Source organism: Canis lupus, chromosome 18 (genome assembly GCF_003254725.2).
Source record: "Canis lupus dingo isolate Sandy chromosome 18, ASM325472v2, whole genome shotgun sequence".
Taxonomy (NCBI): Eukaryota; Metazoa; Chordata; class Mammalia; order Carnivora; family Canidae; genus Canis; species Canis lupus.
The window spans coordinates 43,385,046-43,397,180 of NC_064260.1; the positions used below are offsets into that span (position 1 = coordinate 43,385,046).

General features: G+C 46.8%; 1 protein-coding gene across 25 annotated transcripts in view; it reads left to right on the top strand.

The window, feature by feature from the left end:
• The window catches only part of PHF21A (PHD finger protein 21A), a 197,281-nt gene extending 185,181 nt beyond the window's left edge, over positions 1–12,100 (top strand). For all 25 annotated transcript variants that reach the window (XM_025451980.3, XM_025451981.3, XM_049097083.1 and 22 more), the window contains 4 exons: positions 3,636–3,791; positions 5,030–5,105; positions 5,497–5,600; positions 7,204–12,100. In XM_025451980.3, coding sequence (XP_025307765.1) covers positions 3,636–3,791; positions 5,030–5,105; positions 5,497–5,600; positions 7,204–7,461 — 594 coding nt within the window. In that variant the 3' untranslated portion in view covers positions 7,462–12,100. The remainder of the gene's footprint in view (positions 1–3,635; positions 3,792–5,029; positions 5,106–5,496; positions 5,601–7,203) is intronic.
• The last annotated feature ends 35 nt before the right edge of the window (positions 12,101–12,135 follow it).

Here is a 12,135-nt window from a genome sequence, read left to right on the forward strand (position 1 = left end):
GAGGAGGGAAACCAAGAGTTTGATTTTGTACATGTCCCTTTTTTTGTGTCAATTACAGAGCTTGTCTTTAGGATCATCTTTAGGTAAAATATCTCTTGAACTGGAAGGTTCTTAGTGCTTTATAATAGTCTACCCTTTTCCAAAGAACAAAAGAATACCATATGCACACACTAAGTTAAAATTCTAGAAGTAGCAAAGGAAGTGTTCTCTTTGGAGGACAGGTCACAGTGAAGTTCTGTTCTCTGGCAGCCTTTCCTTCCATGGACATAACTGGTGACTACAGCAAGACTCAGACTTGCTCTTGGAATTCAGCATTTCATCCAGCCTTTCTGACTTCCGGCATTAGTAATTGATAAAGGTTTTCAACCTGTCCTGAGTACTGAGTACCAGGAGTCCTTGTCAGAAACCTTGTTTGCTGGTACCAGAGATGGTCCCAACTTTTCTGCGTGTGAGTCTCTTTCTCCTAAAGATTGTTTTTGGTTTTTGTGCTTTTGGGCTGATAGGGGTCTATGGGTTTCTTTGAGGGACTGAACCCAAAGGATCTACGCAAAGTAAAAAATCCTGCCAGATTTCATCTTAAAATGTAAACACTGCTCTTCTCAGAAATCCAAAGGTAAAAGAAGGCTCTTCTAAAACCACTAAATAGGGATCCCTGGGTGGCGCAGCGGTTTGGCGCCTGCCTTTGGCCCAGGGCGCGATCCTGGAGACCCGGGATCGAATCCCACATCAGGCTCCTGGTGCATGGAGCCTGCTTCTCCCTCTGCCTGTGTCTCTGCCTCTCTCTCTCTCTCTGTAACTATCATAAATAAATAAAAAAAAATAAAATAAAAAAAAAAATAAAACCACTAAATATGTTAGAACTTAAGTTTTTAACCTAGTGGAATAGATTTTTTTTTTTTTTAAGATAATTGACTTCTACTTTTACAGTATCCTAACAGTGGCAGTGATTAAAATCAGCACACAGGACTCTCTGTGTTTGCTGCTGGGTAGGACAAGCCCCAACAACATTAATTAAACAATCACAGCTGAAAGGCAAGCATTTCCTGGGGATCAGTAACCGTCTAGAAGGACTTGGTAATACAAAACCCAGCCAGACACTAATCCTCAGGATATACCTTGTTGCCATTATCATTTTATGAGAAGGGAAGATATGTTGACATACTTATAAAATTCTTTTAGCAAATGATGAAATTGCAGTTGATATAGCCAGGATTTTTGCAAAAAACACATGTGGTCAGCTCCTAGCGAAGAATCATGGGTCACCATCTTTCAATTTAACATTTGGCTTATGGTAGCAATTCAGTCACCAAAGCCTGAGCCTTTTGACCCGGAGCAGCACCTCCAAGGGATTTTCTCTGCTCTCTTTAAGCTAATCAGAGAATCCATTCTGGGTAGATAAAATCTATACCTTGGCATTTTATTATTCATTTCTATGGGCAGTTCTCCAAATTTGGTCCTTGAGACTCTTTTTGGGGGTCTATAAAATCAAAACTATCTTCATGATAATACTAGAATATTATTTGCCATTTTTTAAAAAGATATTTATTCATTCATGAGAGAGAGAGACAGGCAGAGACAGGCAGGGGGAGAAGCAGGCTCTATGCAGGGAACCCGATGTGAGACTCAATCCCAGGACTCCAGGATCATGCCCTGAGCCGAAGGCAAACACTCAACTGCTGAGCCACACAGGCATCCCTTCTTTACCATTTTCATTCTCTTTTTCTGAAGAGTAACCAGTGGAGTTTTCCAGATATTACATGACATAAAATGATGTCATAACTCTGATGACACATGGAATATGCACGTGTGCTGGGATTTTACAGGTTTTCAGTACACTGTTTTTGTAACTTCCTATGATTCTGTAATTATTTCAAAATTGAAAACTTCTAAAATTTCTAATACAGTAAATATCAATAAACGTAATTTACATAAACGAAAACTCTTTGAGGTCCTTGGTAATATGGGGTCCTGACACCGAGCAGACTGGGAACTGTTGCTGTCGAACGTGGAAATAGGATAGGAAGTCATCTTTCCTTTAGAAACTTGAAAGAACTGTCCGCCCCCCACTTCTTGATCTGCTCCTACTCAGGAGCAAAGGAAAGTGAGCAGAACTCATCTCCAGTAATTTATCTAGGATTCATGTGAACCAGTCTCTGAAACCTTTAAATTTTTATAAACTTATTAAAGATGCAGACTCACACAGGACTCAGGTTTAAGAAAGATTGTTTCTCTAGGGAAGAGTGCCCTTCAGCCTGATTTTAAGAATGAAAGGGAAAGTTATAGTTAATCAAGGGATGAAACCTTAACCTCTTTAGGTGCCTCGAAGCTGAACTTTGAGGCGGCACACTTATGCAGTATTTTTGCTCGTATACTGAGTATCTTCTTTATTGTCCAGAGATAACATTTTCTTACTAAATGTAAGAAATTATCTGATTATCTTAACAACATTTTGCAGCAGTTTTCTAGGCTCTAGATACCCTAGTGAATTATAGACTTTCCTTTTCTTTAGAGAGAAATTACAGGTCTGGGAAGATACATTCCTTCCACAGTGGTGGCTGAAAAGAATTGAACATTGCTGTCTATGTCATTGCTTCCTGTGCAGAGTTTCTGTATTAGGCCTTCTGGCAAAATAGCCTGGAAATCTAAAACAACACACTGGAAGTGAAGAGGGGGCCTAAGTGGCAGTGCTGCCTTGCTGGCTAACCTCTTGTGTGTCTTCGGTCTTCTTTCCCATGTGTCTTTATCAATCCTATTTCTGGAAAAAGCCAGGGATTGACCTGCTGAAAAATACCTTTTTTTTTTTTTCTCCTCTTCAGCGTTCTCCTCTCCATATTAAGTAGATCTGCTTTTTTTTTTTTTTTTTTTTTCTGCTGTTGCCTTCTGTTCAGAGGGCTCCTGCAGACTTACCTGAGTACCAGAACTTTCAGTGATGGGGGCGGAAACAGAGTACACTGGGGTTGTTCATCTCTTTCCATCTGGTGGTATATTTTATGGGGAGGAATAAAGCCTCCCAGCATAGAATGGTCCATTGAACAGCAAATGCCAAATAGTGGTTTTAAGAGAACCTTGTCAGCTGTTGCTTTGGCTTTTTAAATTCTTCATGTTAGAAAGCTGATGGGAGTTTCATTTGTTCCTGACTTAATCTTTTTCCCAATTGAATGTGCACTCTATTTTTTTCTCCCTGAGAAAAAATTTAGTAAAATTCCATATTTTGTCTGTCTTCTTTTCCCAATCCTAAACTCTGCTAAAAAATAGTGGGTAATGAGAATTGTTTGTATCATATTGTGGAACACTTTGATGAATGGAATTCAGTATCTTCAAACTTTATGATTTGTGGGTTGGACTCTACCAAAACATAAGTGCTGAGCTATCACCTGTAAAGTTAATTTGGGCCTAGGTGATTACATGGCTTTTCTTTAAACTCTAAGGATACTGTCCCTGCCCAGGGAACCTCAGCTGTATGGAGCAAGTGGGGGCTGTGCCATTGGCAATTCCTACTTTCCTTGAATACTTCTGTAACATGTTGGAGGGGGCACAGCTGATTGTCCTGAAACATACATATCCAGAATGTGCATGTTAACATTCACATTTTACCTTTTTTGTCCTTTCTCTTACCTTTCCTCTCAATTTCCTAGGGTGATATCCATGAGGATTTTTGCAGCGTTTGCAGGAAAAGTGGCCAGTTGCTTATGTGTGACACATGTTCCCGTGTGTATCATCTGGACTGCTTAGACCCTCCTCTGAAAACGATTCCCAAGGGCATGTGGATCTGTCCCAGATGTCAGGACCAGGTACTAAGGAGCGGGTCAGACAGTGATGGGCTGAGGAAGAAAAAGTGTGGTCAGGAGGACCTCCTTTCCCCTTAGACTTGGGGGAATGGTGGAGTCTCTTCCCTCTCCTATCTGTTCATGGCACTGCACTCACCCACATAGCGTCCATCCTCTCGAGCTTCTCTGTCCTTTTACTGAGATGGGGAGTATGTGTAGGTGGGAAGGCTCTAACTGCTTCCCTTTATTTAAAATGACTTATCTTCTCATGACCTTGCCCTTTCAAAGCCATAAGACTTTCTGCCTCTTTCTCTAAGAATGGTCCAAACCCAGTATGTGGTTTTGAGACTCTTCTTTTAGAAATAAAACTCTTAAAGGAAAGTGCGCAATTGATTGTTTAATTCAAATAACAACAGTATCACCTTTAACCTGTGTTGTCACTGGGATCAGAGAACTAACTGTAAAGTAGCTGTCTTACTATTTCATGGACTTGAAAGGCAAACATTAACTGTCCTAGCCTCTTCCCTTCTTATTGTGCAGTTTCTGGTCTCTTTTTCTCAACTATCTATGTACCTTTATGTTTTCATGATAAGCTGTTTCAGTCTTTTTTGGAAATAGGCAAAGTATAAATAATAGGTCCAATAGTTCAGCAAGCTTTGGGATGCTGCTCAGTTTTTGGAATCCTGTTTGAGAGAATTCTGGTTTTCCCCAAAATTTAATCCTGGTTTTTATCCTACTATCTTCGTAAAGTAGTGGAGACCATTCTCTCTGTATTCTCTCCTGATGCTGCTCTGTAACTCTGGTAATTTTCTACACAAGGTCTAAATTATACTTTGATATTTGGAACTGATACTTAATTTCTTTGGTTAGGCTATCTTTGAGGGATGTAAAAAACTAAAATTGAGATAGGCAGGTCAGGGATGAAACTGCCAGCAGCTGCTGCCATCGTGCAGGCATGTAGCTTGTATGCCAGTGGGTCTGGCTGTCAGAGTAGTTGGGCATCATATGTGGCATGTATGAGAAGCCAGGAATGCCCCGGCAAGTCCTAGCCTCTTTGTAAGCTGGGGCTTAAGTGGCTTGACTTTCCTTGTTACCGAACTTCATTCTGTTAAAGAGTTTCTGGAACTTCATAGTCTAGAAAAGTGTAGACCAGGGTTTAAATCTTCCTGGATTTTGTCTGCCAATAGCTATAGACACGTTGCTTGTCACTACACAGGGGAGGTGTGTTTATACCAAGGTAAAACTTCTAAACCTCGTTTCAGATGCTGAAAAAGGAAGAAGCAATTCCATGGCCTGGAACTTTAGCAATTGTTCATTCCTATATCGCCTACAAAGCAGGTAAATAATCATCCACACCCCCTTTTGTGTGATCCTACCCTTGCTTAAAAAGAAAAGTGCTATATGGCAGCACTTGTTTTGTTTTCAAAAGGAAATTTAAAGTTAAAAATGAAAAGCTTTTATTGAACAAGATGAAAAGTTTGTGTAGAATTTTCTTGGAGAGGAAAAATGAGAAGTGGTATCTTAGAGTCAGGCCCACACCACTGACAGCTTTCTTAGCATAGGTGTCTATACATGTAATAAGGGAAGGTCTGGGTGGACACATTCTCCACCCACACTGGAGGTCAGAGGAACTTTGGGCAAAATATCTTCTTTGGCCAGCATTCTGAACACAGTGGAGTTTTCAAACAAATCATTGATAAAAACAGTTCCTTTTTTTTTTTTTTCCCAGCAAAAGAAGAAGAGAAACAGAAATTACTTAAATGGAGTTCAGATTTAAAACAAGAACGAGAACAACTAGAGCAGAAGGTGAAACAGCTCAGCAATTCTATAAGTGTAAGTAAATCCTATGCCTTCAGTGATAGATATGGATAGGGACACTCTCACATGTAGAATAGTACATGTGGCTCCCAAGGGCCCATGCCAGTCCTTCAGCTTATTAACAGTTAATTTGGGCGGACGCAGTGTGCCTCCAAGTTACAGTTCGGCCCTCAGGACAGGTGGCCAGTCGGTACGTGGTACCTCTCCAAGCTCTGGAACCTCCTGTTGGCTTTCATCTGAGAGAGGATTTTCAGTGTCCAGGCTGAAGAGATGAAGTAGCAGCTGCAGCAGTATAGCCACCACCTCTGTGTGTGCCTGAGTGGGTGTAGGAGGAGACTGGAGCCTCTCCCGACGCCCGGTAGACACAGATCAGGTCCCTGTATAGAAGCCTTTCTAGTCATCCCAGTTAGTGGTCTGTCTGCACAGCGCTTTGCTCCCGTCCTTTCTTTTTTTTTTTTTTTTTTTTTTTTTTTTTTTTTTTTTTTTTTAATGATAGTCATACAGAGAGAGAGAGAGAGGCTGAGACACAGGCAGAGGGAGAAGCAGGCTCCATGCACCGGGAGCCTGATGTGGGATTCGATCCCGGGTCTCCAGGATCGCGCCCTGGGCCAAAGGCAGGCGCCAAACCGCTGCGCCACCCAGGGATCCCTCCCGTCCTTTCTTCCACACCCTGCTGATTGCATCTCCAGGTTTTCCTGACCAGCTTAAGGAAGAGAGGTTTCTGGAGACAAGTATTGGAAGTAAATACTGCCCAGCCTGGCCTGTCCAGGTGTTGTATACAATCCAACAGCCTGGCCTTTCCAGGGTTGTATTTGCAGCAGAGATTCTGAGGCCCTGCCAGAGCAAATTTTATTTCTCACTGGGTAGGCACCCCTCCCCTTTTTGGAGCCAGGTGGCCTCAGCCCTCATGGGCAGCGGGCAGTACCCTGGACTTGGTGGCAGTTGAGCTGTCCCACTTGGCGCCTTTCTCCTCATCACCGTAGTACCCATGGCATGCAGGTTTCACATTCTTTTTGCTTAGACCAGAAGTCAACAGCTGTGGGAGACCTTGGGCAAAAGGGCAAAAGACAAGTGCAGGACCGAGCAGAAGGGTTTCTGTCAACTGCAGTGTTTGATTCTCCCACATATCACAGTGCTGCTACCCCCAGCCTGCCTCTAAATTCTTGCCGACCAACTGATCGGTAGCCCTCGGTAGCCCTCAAATTGGATCCACATACCACTGGCTCCTTTTCTGCCCTCCAAAGCTCAGTCCGGTCCTGAGCACATTAGCACCCATTTGCAAGGCAAAAGCATGCCAAAACCTGCCCAAACCAGCTTCAGCGCAGCTCTGGGAATGTTTTTAAGATACCTTTATTTTGCAGCATTAGAATGGTAATTCACGTTTGGTTTTAAGTCCTGGTATCCAGCAGGGTTGGCATTTAAACCACTCACTTGCACTCTCCCTCCTGCCTGTTGGGCTGCCTCCTCCTGTTGGGCAGTGGTGCCACCTCCAGTGCAGAGCTGAACAAAGTTTAGGGGCACACACCAGCCAACAGGGTTCTTTTACCTGGAGAGAGCTGCCAGGCCTGTCAGAAAAGCCACGGAGGCTCAGTGCCACTGCCCTTCTCATTTGCTGCAGAAATGCATGGAAATGAAGAATACCATCTTGGCCCGGCAGAAGGAGATGCACAGCTCCCTGGAGAAGGTAAAACAGCTGATCCGCCTCATCCACGGCATCGACCTCTCCAAACCTGTAGACTCTGAGGCCACTGTGGGGGCCATCTCCAACGGCCCGGACTGCACCCCCCCTGCCAACGCCGCCACCTCTACGCCGGCCCACTCCCCCTCCTCCCAGAGCTGCACAGCGAACTGTACCCAGGGGGACGAGACTAAATAACAGAGCCCCGAGAGGAGAAGCCACAGGATCCCGGCGGCGAGGAGAGCAAAAACACTGAAGACTCTAGAAAAGCAAAGCCGGATTTCTTCTGGAAAGTACAGAATTCTTTTGGTTCTTTGGTTCCAGAGAGAGAGAAGATGCTTGTGCCAGGTGGCACCAGAGTTTGCCAATTGATCCTTCTTATTCTGTGTGTACATGCAAAGATTGGACCATGTTACATGAAATAGTGCCAGCTGGAGGTTCTTTGCCAGCACCATGCCAAGTGAAATAATATATTTACTCTCTCTATTATACACCAGTGTGTGCCTGCAGCAGCCTCCACAGCCACCATGGGTTTGTTTTTGTTTTGTTGGGTGGGGAGCAGGGACGGGCGGAGGGAGGAGAGCAGGTTTCAGATCCTTATTTGCCGAGCCGTTTGTTTAGGTAGAGAAGACAAGTCCAAAGAGTGTGTGGGCTTTCCTGTTTCTAAACTTTCACTACTATAAAACCAAAAAAAAGGAAATCGAGATTTAACCAACCCCAGTGCCCAGAGGAGGGATGGGAGGGAAGGGGAGGGAGCCGGGGTGGGAAAAGTCTATCAAATAAGCAGTATTTCCTATTGTCTGGTGTGGGGCACAGTGCACGGAGGAGGACAGCCCTGAGGTCCTTCTGCGCATTCCACTTCCCGCCGCGGGCGCCCCCACCACTCCCCCGAGTTCCTTCCCTGCTTTGGCAAATTGGCGCGCATCCCCGCGGATGATCCGGTTACCTTCCCTCTCAGGCAACAGGCAGAGGCCACCCCCCCTGGCCGTTGCCAGAGCAGGGAAGAAGGGTGTGTGTGTGTCCAGGAAGGAAAAAAAGGTGGATCAGTGATTTTTACTTGAAAACAAGCTCCATCCCTTTTCTATATTTATAAGAAGAGAAGATTCTGAGCGAAGCAGCACGCGACCCAGGTGTGTGTGAATTGAATGGAGATGTTTCTTTTCTCTCTTTTTTTTAATTTTTGTTGTTTTGTTTTGTTTTTTTCTTTAAGAAAAAGTTTTATTTTGTTTCTTTTACTTTTTTGGTAACAAAAACTAAAATAAGGAATAGAAAAGCTGTTTTTCAGGCTGACAGTCAATTAAGGGTAGTCGAGGCCGTGCATGGTAGACTAGGAATCATAGTGTCAGTGAGGTCCAGTGAGTCTGTGTGAGTCCTTGTGTCATCGTTTGGGGCACTGTTTTTTATGCAAGGGCAAAAATCTTTGTATCTGGGGAAAACAACAACAACAACTTTTTTTTAAATTAAAAAGGAAAATAAAAGATATTGAGGTCTTCCTAGTGTTACTTAAATTAAGATCAAGGTAAGAAACATTGTAAAAAAAATTACAAAAGTGCTATTTGTTTCCTAAAAACAGTGATTTCTATTAAAAAGGTGTCAGAACTGGAGAAAATGCTGTGTAGTTATAATTTTTTAGCACAGAACCTGCTGATCATGATGACATTTTGCTGTGTTTGTGTCTCAAGACTGGTGGGCTAGTCTCCATGATTTCTGTCCTCTGGACGACTGCAGCCCTGACGGGCAGCAGCCAAGCCCTCCCACCACTCTCCCCTCCTCGGAAAGGACTGTCCTCTCTTCTTGGCGCAGGGATCTGGGCTTCTGTTCTTGAAGCCTGAGTGGAGTGTGGATGGTATCAGGACCCTACCCTACCCATTGTCTCCTCGGATTTTGCTAGAGCAAAAGGCTGGTGCCTAAATAAGATCCCTTCCTTTGGTGCTGCTCTCCGTCTTTCAGCCACCAGCATTGTGAGTGCCTGCGGGACAACTCTGAAGGACATGGCCTGTAACACTCATTGGTGCCCATGCACCCTGGCCTTGGCGGGGGGGGGGGGGGGGGAAGGGGGGTGCAGGGGGCAGGCTGGCTGCATCAGCCCTTGGCACTGAGAAAGAATGCAGGAGTGAGATGTCTTGAGGGTACATGGTGTCTCTGAGACAAAGAGCCCCAGGGTGGCCTTTGTGTCTGTCTTGCCTTTGAAGAGGTCTGACTCTCCAGCTGCTTTCTCTGCCTGCTGGCTCCAGGTACCAGACGTGGCTGTCTATTGCCCTTTGCCCATCCTCAGGCTTCCTGGGCGACCTTTGGCTAGAATCGCTGTGCTTGCCTTGGCCTGGCCTGTCTCCTTCATGAGAAAACCAGGGTTCTGAAAGACTCGGACCATTTCTATCATCTTGCCTCATGGGAGGTCAATTTTGTCAGGCATGTTCTCCCATTGGAGACCATGGCCCATTGCTTGCCTGGCCCCCAGAAGGGAGGCAGGCCCTGGGGACCCCAGCGCTCCTGGGACATCTCTCCCAAGCCCACCCCATTCTCTCTAATGGCCAGAGTCTAGGAGTGGCAGAAAAGGTCCCGTTAGTTTCCCCCCTTTTCCAATTAAACCCTGAGAGCAAATGCAAGAGAAAGGAAAACTTCTTAGGTCAGATATGCCTCATCTCTACTGGCCATTTCATCTTCCCAGGAATGTTAGGGGATTAAGAGTGGCTAAACAGGCCTCAGAGTCAGGCCCTGGCAGTGTGAGGTTGCCTGGCAGGGGGACAGAGGAGCTCCCTTTTCTCCTGCAGAAACCAAGGTGCTACGTCTAGTCAGGGAGCTGTGGAGATGCCTAGACTAGTTGGAGGAATCGTTGGCAAAGGTTCAGAGCCCAGCATCAGGCTGTATGCCCGGTCTTGAGCTCTCCCATTTGACTTGTCTGGGCCCAGAGGCTGCGAGTTGCCACATAGTACAAATCTTTTCTTGAAAGAAGTTAGGGAAACGATCATCACTAGAGGCTCAGAAAGCTGCCTGAGAATTCCCGGGGTGTCTGGGGAGGCTTGGGGGGCGGGTAGAGCTAGGAATCCACCAGTATTTTGCCTGCTGCTGTGAGTACGCACGCTCTGGCCTTGCCTGGGGTTGGGATATGATCTTCCTAAAGTGCAGATACGAACCATTTCGTGAGTCAGCTGGTGTGGGGTACAAAATGTAACTCTGGCCCCAAACCCACATTCTGGATTCAAATTCCAAAACTACTTACTGCCAAGAAAAGGCCCTGGTCACCCCCGTCTCCTTTTCCTTTACCGTCCTGCCAAGAAAAGACCCTCTCTCTGTGCCCTAGACCTGTGGGTGCTTGTGACCCCCTGAGACACACTTCCGTGACTGCTTCACCTGGGCCATCTTCACCTCTTCCTCCTCCCCCCGCTGCTACTCTTTCGCCATGCTCAGGCCTAGCTGCTCACAGACACATCTCAGACCAGCTGGCTTTGCAGTCACTTCAGAGTCCAGGGAGTGGCTGCCAGTGGGCCCTTGAACAGGAGGCCAGCGGCGCAGGCACTGCACCCTGAAGCCGGTGAGGTCACGTTGCTGTCATCTTCCCGCCTCGCGTTCTTGCCAGTGCCAGTGCCGCCTGCAGGTCCTTTTTCTTCCCTGGAGCCTGCTGGGTCTTGTCTCCCCTCTGCTGAGCTCATCCAGAGTTCTGCTTCCTCCCTTCCTTATCAGGCCCTTGGGGCAACCGGGCTCTGGGCAGCCTCTGGTGGGGCCTTTCCTGCGTGGGGCTGCACCGCTGGCATCATGTGAGTGCCCGGGTTCCCTGCGGGGCCCGCCCGTCCCTTCTTCCTGGCTCAGGCTCAACAGGCAGTGCGAACGGGCACAAGTGCTGCCCTCACGTCTCTCCACATGAGTGAGGGGGACTGTTTCCAGCTCATGAAGTCTGCATGTACAGTTGCCCCTCCAGCCATCTCTGATACTTCCTCTTGGGGCCAGCAGAGCCTCTCTGGGCTCTCACTCCCAAGTCACACATCATGCGCTCTAAGCGGTTTTCTCCCTTCACTCCCTTTTAGGGTGTGGTCTTTCTTATCCAAAGGGCTTAATTTAGGAGACTTTTACCCCAGAGGTAAAAGGCTCCTCTGGGTAGTAGGATGGATGGTGGCTCAGGTATTCTCCAGGCCCTGGGTTCTCCAGATTCCATGGCTTCTGCTGGATAGGGGCAACTTTGCTCTGTGTAGATGACTGTGGGCCTCACCCCCACCCCTCAGCTGGGCACCCTCCGCAGGAAACAGGAGACCCACTCTCACCCTGACTTACAGCCGTCCTCAGTGTCTGCTCCTCTCTAAGGGAGGGGGCGGCCCTTGGGAAGAGTCCCCTGGCCCTGCGGCAATCGGCAATCGGCAAATCGGCAATCGTGAAGGGGAGGAAGCCGGGGGTTGCCCCCTCCAGAGAGAGAGCCAGGGTGGAACTCTTGAAAAATGGCCCTGGGAGAGGAAGGGCAGGGCTCCCAATTCCACTTTGTCCCTCCTCCCACAAGGCCCTTCCTCCCTGAGGACTCCACCATCCCCCACAGTGGCTTGTGGCCTCTGCACCTCTGTGTCGTCGGGTCCTCAGCCCAGGGTGAGCCGCAGTCAGGCAGGACAGGACGGGCAGCCAGAGGTCAGCACGCTCCAAGCAGAAAAGAGCCAGCCAGCCCCCAATCCTGTCTCTTGTCCACGCCCTCTGTGATTTCAGTCTTGATAGAACTTGTATTTGGAGTTTTGTGCTTCAAAGTTTTTGTTTTTGTTTGTTTCATTTTTGTTTTGAGGGGGTGGGGGGGGATCCAGAGCAGCTGATCAATTTGTATTTATTTATTTTAACATTTTACTAAATAAAGCCAAATAAAGTCTCTCAGCCTCATGGTGTCGGGTTTGGGGCAGGGGA